Genomic DNA, 18,526 nt, shown 5'->3' with positions numbered 1-18,526 from the left:
ATCAAATTAAAAAGCTCTTGCACAGCAAAAGAATCACCAACAAAGTGAAAAGAGAACCCAAAAAATGTGAAAAACTTTTTAGCAGTTACTCTTCGGAACAATGGACTAACATCTAGAATAAAGAACTAAAAACATCAGACCCCCAAATTAAAAGACCCAGTCCAAAATTAGGCATCTGAAATGAATAGGTATTTCTCTAATGATGAAGTACAAAGAGCAAATAAATATATATATAAAAAAATGACCAGCATTGCTGGTCATTCAAGAAATGCAAATTAAAAACAACACAAGATTCCATCTCACTCCAGAAAGAACGGCTATCAAATCAACCCATAAGAAATGCTGGTGAGGCTGTGTGGAACGAAGTAATCCTCCTCCATTGCTGGTGGCAGTGCATACTGGTACAGCCACTATGAAAATCAGTATGAACATTCCTCAAAAAACTAAAACTAGAGGTTTTGACCCAGCTGTTCCCCTTCTAGGGAATCTTCCCAAAAGTTAAAAGCATCATACCACAGTGATATTTATACATATCCATGTTTGTAGCAGCACAATTTATAATAGCTCTATCTTGGAAACAGCCCATATACCCATCAACAGATGAATTAATAAAGAAAATGTGAGGGCCAGGGATTTAGCTCAGTGGTTCTGCTGCCTGCTTCGCAAGCAAAAGGACCCAAGTTTGATCTCTGGTACCAAAAAAAAAAAAAAAACAAACAAAAAAAACCCAAAAGAAAATGTGACATTTATATACGTGGAATATTCTGCCACAAAGGATACATTTGAGACATTTTTATGAATATGGATGCCTCTAGAGAACATAATTTTAAGTGAAATGAATCAGACACAAGTTTAAATATATTCTCAGGCCAGGGATTTAGCAGTGTTGCCATGTCTGCCTCACAAGCGCAAGGTCCTGAGTTTGATCCCCAGTACTGAAAAAAAAAAATCTCTTGTGTAAGAAACCTAAAAGGTAAATGAGGAGCATAATGGAGGGTAGATATTGGGAAGGAAGAAGAAAATATTCGAAGGGGAGGTGGAACAAGGGAAGGGTGGGGGAATGGAAGGAAGGGTAGAGGTAAAAAGAATAGAAGGAAAAAAATGGAAACAAAGCTTTTGTAAATGAGGAGAAGAATGGGAAAAAAAAGAACTAAGATATACTATGTACGGGTACATACCCCCTATGATAAATGTGATCAATATGTGTGACAAATATATACTAATAAAAAACATAAAGTTAAAAAATAAAATGTAGCTGGGGCGTGGTGGTGCATGCCTGTAATCCCAATACTCAGGAGGCTGAGGCAGGAGGATCGCTGTGAGTTCGAGACCAGCCTGGGCTACATACTGAGTTCTAGGTCAGTCTCAACTACGTAGTGAGACCCTGTCTCAAAAAACAAACAAACAAAATGTAATAAAATCTATCAGGTGTATGTGTATACAGTTGATAAGAGCAATGCAGGGATTGGGGCTGCTGACCACTGTGAAAGAAAAGTAATTTTTAAAAAATCAGTTAAGAGCTTTATTAACAGGTGCTAACAGTTTATTCATTTGGGGATAGTCAAATTTTAACTTGTATTACAAATTAAATCTGCAGTTATTAAAAGTCTTCATCAGATATTAAATAATTTTAAAGACTTTCAAAAGTGTATTAAGAAAAAAAAAAGGCTTTTTTCCACCTTGATACTGGAGACAGAACCCAGGATCTTCACAATGAGGTACATCCCCAGCTTTAAAAAAAATTGAGACAGGGTCTTGCTAATAATGAAGTTGCCAAAGCTGGGCTTGAAGGTGCAATCCTCTTGGCTCAGCTTTCCACAGTGCTGGGATTACAGACATGTGCTACCATGCCTGAAGTCAAAAACAGCCTTTATATGAAAGACACTGTCATTATCAACAAAGCAGTCTAAGTAAAATAAAAATCCCACACTGCATAGATTATAGATAGTTTTAGTTATCTGGTCATTGAGCAAAAAACAAGCACTTGAAATCTTAACTTCTGATTTTTTTTGCTAATTTATTATTGCTGGGATTTCATTTTCCCTCCTTCTTGGATGACCTGACAATGACAGGGATCATCAACTGGTACTTTCTCAGCTCTGCCCCACTCATCCCTGGAAGTGAATTTTCAGATAAAGGACTGGCTGCTTTTCTCTACCATCCTGTGTAGGATCTTTGGGTGCCTTTGTGGGCATTCAAGTTGCAGTGGTACTGTCCTTGAGTTGTCTGCTGACTTAGGGTCTCGTTAATGACTTTGCTCATCTTCTTCATTGCTGTCTTCTCTAGATGGTATTTAGTGAGGTGGACGCAGCACTCAACTGAAATGGAATTGCTGTCTACACGTTGAGACATATTTTGTCTCACTGGTTCACCTTATTCTCCTGCCATCTAATTGTTAAAACTCTCTCTTCTCCCAGCACAGGAGCGCTGTAACACTGTGGAGGATACTCAGAGGATCTCTGCGTGTAATAAAATGGCAATCTTTTCCTGCAGTAGGGATGGATACTGCTGGACCTGGCCTTCAAGATTCAGCATGTGCTACAGCTAATGTGATCCAGTTGTAATTTAATACTGAATATTCATGTCTGTTTATCTTTCTATTGACTGAATGATGCTATATGTGGTCTATGTTTGTAAGTGTATTTAATAAATTTCAACTTCTAAAAATGTACTTGTATATATTTTATGGTAGTATGATAAAATAAGCTAATGATAAAATGCATTATCATATGCATGGGTTTTTTTTGTTTTTGTTTTTTTTTGACAGGTCTTGCTATGTAATTCATACCAGCTTTGAACTCAATATAGAGCCCAGGCCTGCCTTGAACTCACGGTGATACTCCTGCCTCAGGATCCCAAGTGCTAGGATTATAGAAATGTAATGTACTGTGCTGGGAGTACAGGCCCACCATGCCCAGCCATATACATGGTCTTTATGCATTCATGACATATCTTTTTGTTAATTTGATAGAGAAAATTCTTGTAAATAGCAAAACCTACAAAATGTCACAATGTAGAATGACTTCTGCTGTCTCTAACAGCAGTTTGCTTTGTTGAATTCAGAAAACAGACACTGGAGGAATTAATCCCTGAATGAGGCATTTGGTCTCATCCTAAGATAACAGGGCACATCAAGACTGAGCTGTGAAGTTCTGTAAACACGATGATTGTACAAGTGTCAAGATGAAAAGAACTATTGTTAACATTTGCTTTCGTGACCATAAACACCCTCTTCCTATGGGCTAGAATAGATAGCTAGGCGAATCTTAAAGGTAGACTCCTCTAACTACAAAGAATTGCTACATCTGGGTTGAAAGTTAACTGTCTTGTGACCATGATTTGTGTACTGGCAATGTGAACTGAGAAAATGAAATGTAACCACCTGAATGAGATCAAGGCTATAAAACCCTATAAGAGGGAGCTGCAAGGCAGTAGGGAGTTGATCTCTGGCACTGCTCTTAGTGCAAACAGCCTTTTGTCGACAAAATAAACTTTTTTATTTTACTTCCTTACTTCATCTCTGCATGTGTCACTTACCAATTCCTTCTGCAACAATTTTTTTATTGCATCTTGGCTATGCAGTTCTTCTCCAAGTTTTTTTTAACTGTCATAAATCTCCAAAACTATATGCTGGTAAGTGCACCAATTTGGTTAAAACCTGTGTTATTCAAGGGTCAACTGTTTACATTTATACATTATTTCAAAATTTTTAAAAATCAAAGGAAAATTAAAACCTATGGAGAATTTATAGATCAGAAATAATGTTCCTGGATGCTTCTAGTGTTAATCTGCAAATTAATTTAATTTAATGTAACCTGTTAAAAGTTATAAAATTTCCTAAAATCTTGATACTCTACCTGCAGAATTCATGGGAAAAAGACAAAATGTCTGACATAGCTAACACAACTTTAAATAATAACCAGAAAAACCTTAAGTGCTTAGGTGCTTACTTTTTTCTTATTGGCCAGAAAACCAGAACTGTCTACATTACATATGCAACACACATATACTTTACCTACATAAAGTCTCTGTTGGGTAATGATACATGAGTATTTTTTTAAAGCCTAGTTTTTTTTAATACACCTTTAAAGGTTTCAAAAGGTAGATTTACTTATTGTACATCACATTATGCAACTGTAATAACTAAAATATTGTGATATTGGTTTGGTGAAGAAGAAACAAACAGATAATGAAAGAAGAGTCCTGAAAGATTTCTGTGTGAATTCAAAGTATCTGACATACACACCTCTTCAGAGTAGTTCTAAGAAGACAGAATCTTCAAAAAATTGGGATAAGTAGCTAAATGGCTATCAGATACCTACTGTACTTCATTCATTTAACAAAATGTATCTCTAGAGTACTATAAAAGTAGAAGTGACATAAGGATATGTTTATGACCAGGTTAGGGCAAATCTTAAAAGACACAACCTATAAAATCAATAATAGTTCATATTTTATGTTAAAATTTTTGAAATTTTAATTTTGAAAAATTCACTAAATGAATTAACAGACAACACTAGGAAGCATTTCAACCCATCTAACAAAGGAAAGATACATATCTAGAACACACAAAGAACTTCTACAAATGAGTAATATCAATAAACCCATTAGAAACATTTACGAAGTCCATAAGATAACTTCAATACATCCATTAAGCAGAAACAAATGCTCTTAACATTTCTGGTATAAAGTGGGAAGCCAATTTATTTGACAGGATCCACTGCAGTATAAAAGTATCCACACACACTTGATGCTTTGTATCTATCTCAGAGAAGCACTTGTGCAGTGCAGCACTTGTACATGTGATTTCACAAAAATCTTCAATGGAATGTCATTCAAAATAAGGAAAAATGGTAAACAATCCCAATGTCCAGCAATAGAGAACTGGATAAATAATATATGTATACCACAGAGCTTTATGGAGAGTAAAAAGATTTCCAAGACATACTGTAAATGAAAAACATAAAAGAGCTGAATATGCATGTGGTGATATAATTTTATGTAAACCTCACGTAATTTAAACTATTTTTATAGATAATTACTTATAGGTATAAATATATAGGAACAGATATGAAAAGGGACACATATAAAATAACTGCTGTTTCCTCTGGAAAAAGAATGGATCTGACTGGCAGACAGAGGTTAGCTTTTCCTGTATAATATGTGTATTTTCAATCAGGAAGATATTCATAATTTAGTTAATGACCTTATAGAAAATGAATGCGGCCACTCTCTTCCTCAGTTTGGTCCCTACATGTAGCAGTCAGAGTGATCTAGTTAAGTACAAGCCAGAACTGGGAATGTAACTGGGATAGAGCTCTTGCCTTAGGATGCTCAAGAACTTGGGATGGGGGTATGGCATATGTAAGTTAGATCATGTTAGTCAATGGGTTTCCTTTCAGTGATTTGCCATCACTCAGAATAAAATCCAAAATGTCTTGTTTTTCCAGCTGCCCCTGTGGTACATTGGAAAACAGACTCCTAAAATACCCTAATCCGTGGAGTCCATGAATATAGTTACTTTATATGGGGGGGAGGTTCTTGCACATGTGGTGAAGTTAAGAATCTTTACTTTATGAGATTATATTGGAATATCTGGATGGACCATTAATGTAATCACATATATCCTGGTAAGAGGGAAGTGGGGGACTATACAGAGAAGAGAGGTCGAAGTTAAGATGGGGAACAGAGATTTGAAGATTCTGGCTGTGAACACATTGCAGCCACAAGCCATGGACAGCCAGTAGCTTCCAGAAGCTGGATGATGTAAGGAACTGTTGCTCCCTTCTGGAAGGAGCACAGCTCTGCTGATACTTTGATTTTCCTCTTGATATTAATTTTCAACTTCCAGCTTCTAAAGTTATGAGAATAAACGTATGTTTTTTTCAATCAAATTTAAAGCTGGATACAGTGATGCATACCTGTAACCCCAACTACTCAGCAGGCTAAGGCAGGATTTTGAGTTCAAGGCCAGCCTGGGTAATACAGTAAGACTCCACCTGGGAGGAAGGGTAATAAATCACCAAGTTTGTGGTAACTTGTCATAGTTGCCAAAGGAAATTATGTATTCCCTTACCACTCCTGTTTATTTTACTACTGCCACAATGCCCACCATGCTATCCCTTCCATCTCAGTGGGCCTTTGCAGGATTACCTGAAATCATCCCTGATAATCCAATACCAAACAGCTTTCTTCCTTGATATGTTTTCTTTTTTTTTTAATTGGTATACTTTAGGTATACAATATAGTTACATTCATCATTGGGATCTTGTACCTTTATATGACATACCTTGATTCTTTCCCCATTACCTAGTCTCCCTTTACCCATTCCTTTCTTATTTACAAAGACTTTGCTTCCATCTTTTTCCTTTTATTTTTCTTTTCCCTTCTTAGCTTTCCCCTACCCCTCCTACTTCCCCTACACCTTTAGACCTTTTCTTCCTATTATACAACTTCAATTATACATTTTGATCCTTATTTACATGTTTAGTTTTTTACACCAGATAAACTATATGGTATTTACACATTGTGTCTTATTTAATTTCACTTGAGAATGTCCTCAATGTGCATCTACTTAGCTATAAATGTCTCTAGTTTCTTGTTCTTCATGGCTGAGTAGTATTCCATTTTATAGGAAAACCACATCTTCTTTATTCAGTCTCCAGTTGATGGGCAACTAGGCTGTTTCCAAGTTGTAGCTATTACAAGCTGTGCTGCTATAAACATGGGTGAGTATATATCACTGTGGTATGATTATTTTAATTATTTTGGGAAGATACACAGCAGGGGAATAGCTGGGTCAAATGGGACTTCCAATCCTAGTTGTTTAAAATATCTCCATATTGATTTCCACAGTGGTTGTACCAGTCTGCACTCCCACCAACAAGGGAACAAGTGTTCCTTTCTACCCACACCCCTGCCAGCATTTGTTATTGGTTGATATGAGACCAGCCATTCTTTCTGGAGTGAGTTGGAATCTCTGTTGTTTTCATCCGCATCTCTCGAATGACCAGTGATGTTGAACATTTTTTCATGTTTATTTTCTGCTTTTACTTTTTTGTCTGAGAAATGTCTGTTCATTTCAGATGTCTATTTTTGAATTGGGTCTTTATGTTTGGCGGGGTCTGATTTTTTTGAGTTCTTTATATATTCTAGATAGAAGACCTTGTTCTGAGGAATAGCTGGTAAATATTTTTTCCCACAGTGTAGGTTGTCTCTTAGCTCCGTTGGTGGTTTCTCTTGCAGTGCAGAAGCTTTTTAAAAAGACGAGATCCCAGTGGGAGTGCAGAGTGGTGCAACCACTATGGAAATCAATATGGAGATACTTCAAAGAGCTTGGACTGGAGGTTCCATTTGACCCAGCCATTCCTCTGCTGGGTACCTTTCCAAAAGAACTAAAAGAATCATATCACAGAGAAGTATGTGCACCCATGTTTATAGCGGGACAGTTTGTAATAGCTAAAACTTGGAAACAGCCCATTTGCCCATCTGTTGGAAACTGGATAAAGAAGATGTGGTTTTTCTATAAAATGGAATATTACTCAGCCATAAAGAATGATAAAACAGATTCATTCATAGGAAAATGGATACATATTGAAGATATACTCCTAAGTGAAATAAATAAGGCACACATGCATAAATACCGAATAGTCTCTCTGGTGTGAATATTCTGCAATAATACAGAAGATCCTTATAAGATTACTGACATTTAGAAATGGGAAGAAAGGAGCTAAAGGTGTAGGGAAGGTGGGATGTGTAGGGGAAGGGTAATAAGAGAAAAGATTGGCTCCTTTGTCAAAGATGAGATAGCTTGGTATGTCTGTAGTTGTTTCTTCATCTTCTAATCTATTCCACTGATCCTCCAGTCTGTTTCTCTGCCAGTACTGTGCTGTTTTGTCACAGAGGCTTTGTAGCATAGTTTCAAGTTGGGTATTGTGATATCCCCTGCCATATCTCTGTTGCCTAGAATGGCTTTTTCTATTCTAGGCCTCTTTTCTAGTTCCAAAGGAATTTTTGTATTGTTTTTCTAGTTCTGTGAAATTTACTGTTGAGATTTTAATATGAATTGTATTGAATCTGTATAGCAGTTTTGAAAGTATGGCCATTTTCACTATATTGGTTCTGCCTACTCAGGAACAAGGAATGCCTTTCCATTTTCTTATATACTCTTTGATCTCTTTTTTTCAGAGTTCTCAATGTTGAGGTCTTTTGCCACCTTTGTTAGATTGATTCCTAGATATTTCATTTTTTGGAATGCCAATGTGAAAGGGATTGTTTCCCTAACTTCTCTCTCAATGAGTCTGTTATTTGTGTATAAGAAGGTTACTGATTTTTTAGTGTTTACCTTGTATTCAGCTACTCTACTGAATCTGTCAATTAAGTCTATAAGTCTTTTGTTGGAGTTTTTTGGGTTTTCTATGTAGAGTCTTGATATGCATTTTTTTTTTCCTTTTGATATCGGGGATTGAAATCTGGACTTTGCGCTTGTGAGGCAGGTGGCAGAACCACTGAGCTAAATCCCTAGCCCTTGATACTCATTCTTGATTCTATTATTCTGGCTTGTCTGCCTTCATAACACTCATTATTATTTGACATATTTGATTTTGATCAGTACATGTTTGCAGTATATGACTATATTAATTGGGGAGAGTTGGTATTTGTATATAACACATATTAATTTTTATCTCCTTTTCTCTTCTCTTCCTTCCTCCCATGTTGTGATGCCTTCCCATTTACAAAAGATCTTGAGTTGTTTTCCCTGCCTGTCTCTCCCTCTGACAGCAAGTACTTTCTTTTGTTCACTGCCACATTCTCAACACTCAGAGCTATGCTTGTTACACAAAGGATGCTTAGTACATATTTGAATGAATAATGGACCAAACAGAACAGACTCAAACTATTAGTCTGAATCCAAATTGTTCATCAAATAGTCATTATCAAGACAGGCTAATGAGAAAGGACAGCATATTTGTATTTCTGTGTTACAGACTCTAGGCATAGGTCAGCAGGTTTCCTGTAAGAAGTATGAGTACTCCTAGAATGTACCAATAAACTCAATAAAAAGAAAAATAAAATAAACACACACACACACACACACACACACACACACAAAAAGAAGAATGAATACTAAATAGTCACTCCTTTCAGGGTCAATTATCATTAATAATGGCTCCAAGAAATTCAAGTGGACTTCTGTCTGCATGGGACACCTGCTCAGGAATCACAGGCAGAGTGGGTAATAAAGGGAGTGCTGACTTAGATGCTAATTCCTATGAAGACATTATTTAGAGCACAGAGAGTTTATCCCAAAAATATAACTAAGACTTCAAATTTATAAATTTAGCATCTTCAAAAACATGACTTAAATATAAATAGATTTGTAGTAACTCTTCAGTGATAAAATACAATTAATAAGTTTAGGCCCTAATTCTACTTTCGGAAAACTACTGGTATCAGTTAACAAAAGAGAAGAAATGAGAAGAAAAAAAGGTTGAAATCATGAGTAGACATAGCCTCATCCTAAAATGCACATTTACAACTCAATGTTCTTATCACTTGTTTTCATATGCAACATATATTAGGACAACATATATTAACACTTTTTCAAAATGACACAGAGTTTTTCCTCTTCCAGAAACACATCTTATCTGTTTTTGGAACACTCAATCATGAGAAGCCTTCAGTCTACGAGGCCAGTCCTGTCAAACCACACTTCCCTGAGCCTTAGTTATCTCTAGAGGTGTCTCAGAACAGAGTGACAAGGTCCCCACATCTGCTCTAAACCACATTTTTCCTACTTCATAAACCAGAGTAAGATTTTTGTATGGGAAGGAAAAAAGTCCACCGCAAAAATGAACGAGAATTACCAATGTGGCCAGTAGATGCTCTACCACTGTCTGACAGTCAATAAGGTAGAGCCTGTCAGTTGCTATGTAATATCCTTATTTACAGAATTGCAATTCTGGGGAGAGAGCAATGCATGAACTAAACGACTACAGATCTGACTCACTTCTAGTAATAGAGATCAAATGACTAGGTTTTGTGTGACACAGAAAGAGCTACTTCAAGAGAACAGGCTCAGATTAGGATACCTCTACTGCTTTTTCTCCTGTTACTCTTCCTGATGTCTGGTATGCAAATGTAATGCTGGGCACTCCCACAGCCACTGTGGACTGCAAGATGATGGGAAAGATGGAAAGCATGTATTCCCAAGCCAAAAGGTAGAAGGGCACCTAGCTCTCTGATAACAGCTCACTATTACCACCAAATTTCTTCTATCAATGATTTCTTACATGATAAAATAATCCCTTAGCCACCAGTCATCATTATTCATAATCTAATCAAACTGCAGCTGATACACTCATTATGCCCACCACACTACTTATTTCTCTAATGTTCAAAATTCCTTTATCTCTTCCTCTTTGTGTATTCCATGTTTCTTTTTTTTATAATTCCTTTTTTCTTTTTATTGAGTTTATTGGTACATTCTAGGTATACAGTACAGTTACATTCATTACTGGGATCTTGTACCTTTACTGGGATCTTGGTTCTCATTTTTTCCCCTTGTCCCTGCCCTCCTTTCACCCCCTTCTCCCCTCCCCATTTACAAATACTTTATTCCATGTTTCTATAACATTGTCATCCAACAGAACTTTTAGCAATAAAAGAAACAATTTCACATATGTGCTATCCAATAGGGTTGCCGCTAACAACTTGTGGTTACTGAGTATTCTGAAGTATGCTAAATAGGAATGAAGAACTCAGTTTTAAATTTCACTTAAACATAAAAGCACATGTGCCACACTGTTTTCAACAACCTCTACTATTTCTGTTCTCTTTGTCTTTTCAATCTTGGCACTCTTTTTTCCTTCCTGGCTTCACCTCTTACCATGAAGTTAATTCCAAGGTTTGACCTTTTAGGCAAATGTCAGGCTACCTGGCAGTCCAGACCATTTGTAGCAGCTACCTCACGCTAGAATTCTGCTTTCAAGTCTGTTCTATTTCAATCTGTGTAAGAAATATGCTTTATTTCTTTTTACCTCTAATTCCTTTTGAAAAAAAAATCTGAAGATAAATCCAGTATATACCGATCTGCTTGAAACTGAAAGAAGGTCTCTTCCTAACCTACCATCACACTGCATTAAGAGATGTGAAAGAAGCAGACTGCCATCCAAGGGATAAGAACACCAGACAAGAAGAATAGCAGAGGATAATGAAGCCCCGGACACCTGCAGCTATAGCACCTGTGTTCTCACCTCACACAGCTAAACTGCATTTCCACTGCTCTGCAGTAGAGCCCACACTTCTATCTCCATGCATGCTGTTCAATATACACTACATTTGAGAGGAGATTCCTGGTCCTTCTCTTATGTCCTTTTTTTTGGTCCTAAAGGAAAAACCCAATCTTTTATTTATTTATTTTACACTAGTCTAACATTAGCCAATATGGTCTTTCTTATTTCAATTAAAAGTTAAGTTTGAAAGTGTGTATATACATACACACATATACATGTTACATGTTAAAAAGTCATATATGTTAAAAGTCATACTCCTGTGTGATGAAGTTAAGGATGATTTATCTTTACCTTATTTTCCAAATTTTATAAAACAACAAAAAATAATTTTCTTTATATCTAGAAGGGAAAAATGCTGGGGCAAGTGTCAGTAGAGACCAACAACAGATTTTTTGGGACACAGACTAGACTTCTTAGCTAAATAGATATAAAGGATGTTTAGCACACTGACAAGACCATTCCCACAGTGAGGACAGGCAGACAAATACGTTAGGATAACTATGCTGTTTACCTAACTGATGCTCCTTTTTGTGGATTCTGTTCTTTGAGTAATTTCTTTCTTTCTTTTTTTTTTTTTGGTACTGGGGATTAAACTAGGGTCGTTGTACTTGCGAGGCAGGCAGCAGAGCCACTGAGCTAAATTCCTGGGGTCCCTTAGGCAATTTCTTGATTACTATCTGCTAAAAAGGAAATATGTGCTAGACAAAACCATAACATTGTGACTCAGATATTTCTCACTACAATTTATTCACTTGGCATGATGCTGTATTTAAAGCTGCACTTCAAACATTACATTGTGACCCTGTGTCACATTAAGTTTTCAGTATATTTTAATTTTCATATCCTGTTCAGCTGCTGAATAAAAGAGGACTGTATCACTCTCCCCTCTCTGCAGCCTAGCAAAATGACTCAAACGCAGGATGCATCCAGTAAGTACCTGATAAACAGGCATTTATATAAGATATCATAAAAAGGACCACAGTACTTTGAAGCTGGACAGGGCCTTCAGGATCATATATTGACATGCACTCTTATTTTATATTTAGAAAAAATTTGTTAATATAAGAAGAAAAGAATGGTCTCAAAATCAGTAAATCTAAAGCAGAATTAAGTCTAAGGTTCAGGCTAATCATTAGAAACAAAGAAATGACACAGTAGAACATTAAAAGACAAAAATCACCAAGATATAAGGGGAAGCAAGTAACACATAAAATTGATTAAATGGTTAAAAACTTATTAAAAAAAAAAACCCCAAATCCTCAGAGGGATTTCCAGTTTTAGCTTCGTTTCTTTCAAGTGAGTTTTCACTCCCATCAACAGCAAAAGATTAATAAATTGAAAATTAAAAAATTTTCTTGGACCTATCAAAAGGCTGAGGTCATAGGGCAAATAATCATCTCATAATCCTGAAAGAAAGGCAAATAAACAGAATTGTGGCCAAGATGTGCTTACATGTAGTAGAATCCTTGAAGTAATGAGTTTGTAAGGAGACTTAAATGGTGATTCCAACAAATTGCTGTAGGCTGATGACAGATGAACTTGGGAGTAAGAGCTGTGGTACATTTTGCTTCCAGAAATCCTGCTAGGTTCTCAAGATAAAGAACCAAAAAAGACCTGTTTTGGCACTATAAAGCAGAAGGGAAGAGTAAGATCAGTGAACTATCTCCACACATGCTGCACAATTAAGGCCTACTTGCTAGAGAAAGAGATTCTACCAGAGACTTTTACAATCTTCCTTTCTACCTGTGTAGGGGAAAAACTAAGGCACCTGTGAATTTCAAAAACCTAGGGACACAGTTCCCATCCAAAATACTGAGATTTAATCTCAACATAGGACACCCTCACCCACCCGTCCACCTTACCAGGACATCAACAGGGCTCCAGTACAACCACATTGCCTCACAATTAAGAGATGTAAAGGAAGCAGACTGACATTCAAGAGATGAGAACACCAGACAACAAAAACAGCAGGCGATACTGAAGCCTCTGATACCTTCAGCTATAATATACATTATGCCCCAACTTTCAGCTAAATTAACATAAAACCTTACACAAAGGCCTATTTACCTCAGTTCCTTTTACTTACTACATTATGGACAGCTCCTATATAAAATTTCAAAGCATGCCAAAGGGCAAGAAAAGAGTCTGAAGAGAAAAGGTAAGCATCAGTCATTAAGCATAAATTTTGAAATTAACATAAAGATGACTAAAATAACTATATTGCTTTATATATTTGAATGTTTATATATTTCATGCTATGGGTTTTAATGGAAAAGCAGACAACATATAAGAACAGATGAATAATGTAAGCCAAGATGAAAACTAAAAATAGAGGATATACTAGAAATCAAAAACACAGGAATAGAAATAAAGACTACCTCTGATGGATTCATCAGCAGATTGGACACAGTCAAGTAAAGAACCAGTGAGCCTGAGGACAGATTAATGGAATCGTCCAAACTGGCATGCAAAGAGGAAAGAAAAAAGGAACAGAACATTTTAGAACCATGGGGAAATTTCAGAACAGGACAGAATGTCTAAGAACTGCTTGCAAATTGAAGCACAGAGATAAATGAAGGTAAAATATAAGTTGAAATATCAGAAGAAAAGAGAGAAAGCAGCAGAAGAAATATCTAAAGTACCAATGCCTTAGGATTCTCAAAATTTAAACACCAGGATGGGGATTTAGTTCAGTGGTGTCACTGCCTGCCTCACAAGCACAAAGTCCTGATTTGATCTCCTGTACCAAAAAGGGGGGAAAAAAAAATAATCAACACCAAACCACAGACTCAGGATGTTCAGGGAACACCAAGCAGGATAAATATCCCTAAATCTAAATCTAGGCACTTTTTATTCAAACTGCAGAAAACCAAAGACAAAGAGAAGATTTTGAAAGAGGAATAAAGACAAAATACAATAGACTTCTCACCAGAAAAACTGCAGAGTGAAATAGTTAAAAGTGTTGAAAGAACCCCCCTGCAATCTAGAATTCTACATGCTGGTGATATTATCCTTAAAAAATGAACAAGAAATAAACACTTTCTCAGGCAAACAAAAACTGAGAGACTTCATCTTTAGCAGAACTGACTTGAAAGAAATATATAATTTCTTTAGGGAGAAGAAAAGTGATATAGATTAGGAAATCAAGTCTACATGATAAAATGAAGTATATCCAAGAAGGAATAAATGAAAATTAAATATTTTATTTTTGTTATTCTTAACAAAAAAATTAGTAACATTATCAACATATTGTACAGTCACAATACATGGATAAGCAGAAGGAATGACAGCAGGGTTGTAAGGAATAAGAAGGAAGAACTGAGACAATTCTGTTACGTTACCTGCACTTTACATAAGGCACTATGGTGTTTCTGAAGGTATGCTTATGTTAGTTAAAAATGTGTACTGTAAATTGAGGCAATCATCCCCCAATTAAACAATGCCCTAGAAAATACAGGATTAAGAATGACAAGGGAACAAACTCAAAATAAAAATTTCTTTGAGTAAATTAAATTACATAAAAATTCAAGATAAAATACTATAGTTGAAACTTAATTAAAATTCTAAGATCATTAAGATAAGAATAACAAGACTTGTCATGTAGAGGTACAAGATCCCAACAATGAATGTAACTGTACTGTATCCCTAAAATGTACCAATAAACTCAATTAAAGCTGAAAAAAAAAAAAAAGTCAATCCCTTAAGGATCAAAAAAAAAAGAGTAACAGGGCCAGGGATTTAGCTCACTGGTTCCACTGCCTTCCTCAGCCCTCCTCGCAAGTGCAAGGACCCCAGATCAATCCTTGGTACCAGAAAAAAAAAAAAAAAAGATGAACTGTTGGATGATGAATATGATAGACATTTCTCTAAGCCATTTAGAATGTACTAATTTATTTCTTAAAATTATTATTCCTATTTTCAAATGAAGAAACTGAGGCATGAGATACTTGTTCAAGCACAGTGAGTAGTGGCACTGAATTTACACAGAAACAGCTGGCTCACAAATTTACTGTTAATAAATAGTGTCTCTATTAGCAAAAGTAAAACAATAGTTTAATCATATGGATTTATTCTGGAGATGGTTCTGTCAGATTCACAATAAATCTCACTACTTCAAACTAATAATCCCATCATATATTCCATGGGCTAAATTGCTTAACCTAAAAATATTCACGTATCAATGATTAAAATGAAAACACATTCAGGTAAAAAAAAAAAAAAAAAAGCTTTACAAGACAATGTTCAGAAGACTGGAACAGACTTTTGTCCAAATAACACATACAAATGGCCTAAAATGAGCACAAAAAGATGCTGCACTAGAGAAAGGCAAATCAAAACCATAAAGAGAGCCACTTCACCCCTGGCAACTATATAAAATTGACAGAAAACAGTAAGTGCTGGTGAGGATGTGAAGAAACTAAATCTTTGTGCACTGTCGATAGAAATGTAAAATCATAGCTACCATGTAAAACAGTAGCAATTCCAAGAAATACCTTATGATCCAGCAATTCCATGTCTGAATATATATCTCAAATAACTAAAAAGATATTTGCACAATAATTAAATTTATTTTAATTTGTACAATAAAGATTCTATTTGTACAATATTTGTACAATAATTAATAAGATATTATATTTTCATAGAGACATCACTCACAATAGCTAAAAGCAACCCAAGTGTCCATCAACATATGAATGGCAGTCGGGCATGGCGGTGCATGCCTGTAATCCCAGCACTCGGGAGGCTGAGGCAGGAGGATCACTGAGAGTTCAAGACCAGCCTGGGCAACACAGTGAGTTCCAGGGCAGTCTGAACTACATAGTGAGACCCTGTCACAAAAAACAAACAAACAAAAAAAAAGAATGGATGGAGAAGCAAAACATGGTATATACATATAATGGAATGAATATTACTCATCCTTAAAATGGAAGAACGTTCTACATGTTATAGCAACAGCATGAATGAATCTTGAGGAAATAATGGTAACTTAAATCAGTGAGTCACAAAAATAAAAATGCTGTATGATTCCACATTTACATGATATTAGTGATAAAATCATAGAGACAGAAAGTAGAATGGTAGTTGCCAGAAGCCGGAAGAATGGTGGAATAAAAAGTAATTGCTTACTGGATATAGAGTTTCAGTTTTAAAAGAAAAAGAGTTACTGAGCTGGATGGTGGTGATAGTTATATAGCATTGTGAACATTTAACACATGGAACTGTACACTTAAAGATGGTTAGAATAGTAAATCTCATGTATGTATTTTACCACACCATAAAAAATTTTAGAAAATACATCTAATGTACTATTAAAATACACCTAACATTCTTAAAATTCTGTATAGAAAGAAGTTATATATTTACAATTTATACAGCAAAAGGCACATTTGTTTAGTACGGATGCATATTTAGTAGGAAATCATGTAAAGCTGCTACCTTTATCCAATTTTCTAGCTCTGGATAACTTTTCTTGTGATTTCCTTTTTAGTTCTTTGACTGGAATACAAGCCAATGCTTTCTCCTGAAGAATGGGATTTTCATAGAGCAGCACATGCTGAATGTTGGACTGAAGAACTTTTAGAATAGTTGAATCAGCAGTAACCTAAAAGGAAAAAAAGTACTAAAATTAGCTTTTCACTATATGCTACAAAAATAACATAATGAAAACCTCTGTGGTTCTGATTTCATAAAGGGAGGATGCACAAATTCACTGAAATATACTAATTATACACAAATCCTTACAATATTAGTATTAGGAGATAGCCACATCTACATCAGAGTCTAAGATTATCTATTTTACCCCTCTGTATAAATTACAGAAAACATATTTAAATAGGGTCATGCTGAATTCTTGACCATAAGCTTTTATCAAGATAGTACTCTGAACAATGCATCTGACAGCTATTTTTTTACTTCAAGTCCTTGTATAGTAAGGCATAAGCAAAGGATTTTGAAGGATCAAGAATTTTGAGAGACTCCTAAAAGAGGAAAAGCAGAAATGAATGAACTAAGGAGAAAAAATGAGGCAATATGCTCTTCAGACAGAGTGGTGATGAAAAATAAAAAGTTTCCAAAATTATCCCAACAACAGAGAAGCAACAGTATCTACACAGCAGAAAGGGACTTTGGAGTAAGGTTTCTGGAGACTGGCCTGGTGCTGCAGGAGAAACAGCTAGTCATTTGGCTTTCCCTCCTTGTCATGTCATCAGCAAAGAAGTCGGCCTCTGAGCAGATAGGCTGCGAGCTTACAGCCCCAAAAGAGGAATAATCAAGACTAGATCAACTGCTTTGGCCCATCATCCCACCATGCAGCATGTCTTGTCCTTCCAATAGTTGCTGGAAGCAAATGTAGTACTCATAGACTAGCAAGGACTGTCAAGTGCATATGGATCTACAAAAACATTATAGAATTCCAAGAAGATACTAATCCTGCATCAATGGCAGCAAATACAGTAGAGTAAAAATGCGGACTTTCAGGATGAGTATACTGTACAGATGCTTGACAGGGTTATATATATTTCAACAGACTTACTACCTTTTATGGTTTAGATCTAAACTCATATGTTCAGAAAGAGAACTTTCAAAAAGTGATTAGATTATGAAGCACTAAACGCATCCATGGATCAGTCCATTAATGAATTCATAGATGAATGCTCTACTTGGAGGTGGGGCCTGGATGGACAAGGCAGGTCAAAGGGGGCATGACCTGAAAGGGTTTATTCTTGTTCCTGGCTCCTTCCTCTTCTCTCTGCTCCCTAGCTGCCAAGGGTTGAGCAACTTTCCCCCGCCACCACCTTCCACCATGCCATTTCTGTCTTGGAGCCAGCCAACCATGTATAGCAATCTCTGAATCCATGGGCCAAAATAACTTGCTTTCCTTAAAGTTGTAGATGTCAGGTATTCTGTCCCAGTGATAGGAAAGCTGACACTATCAAAAGATGATAGTCTCTTCAGCTGAAAATGCATTTAATACACTTAACCTACTGAATGTTAACAGTACAGTGCTCCCTGAATCTGTTGTTTGCCTTTGTGATGGCATGGCAGAATGGAGCTGTAGATTGCCACTACCGCCCAGATTACTGTACTGTCCACAGATTATTGTACTGCATATCACCAGCCCAGGAAAAAGATCCAAATTCAAAATTACAAGTATGGTTTCAACTGAATTCATACTGTATTTCTTCTACACCACCAGAAAGCTGAAAACTTAAGTCAAATTTTTTCAAGTCAAA

General features: G+C 36.1%; 1 protein-coding gene across 2 annotated transcripts in view; it reads right to left on the bottom strand.

The window, feature by feature from the left end:
• Nucleotides 1–18,526, bottom strand: part of Ngly1 (N-glycanase 1) — a 70,439-nt gene that overhangs the window by 26,116 nt on the left and 25,797 nt on the right. For both annotated transcript variants that reach the window (XM_010640166.3, XM_010640167.3), the window contains exon 4: nt 16,731–16,896. In XM_010640166.3, the coding sequence (XP_010638468.1) occupies nt 16,731–16,896 (166 nt within the window). The remainder of the gene's footprint in view (nt 1–16,730; nt 16,897–18,526) is intronic.

This window comes from Fukomys damarensis, unplaced genomic scaffold (genome assembly GCF_012274545.1).
Source record: "Fukomys damarensis isolate Sample0158 unplaced genomic scaffold, DMR_v1.0_HiC HiC_scaffold_28, whole genome shotgun sequence".
Taxonomy (NCBI): Eukaryota; Metazoa; Chordata; class Mammalia; order Rodentia; family Bathyergidae; genus Fukomys; species Fukomys damarensis.
This window is presented reverse-complemented; position numbering and strand designations above follow the sequence as displayed.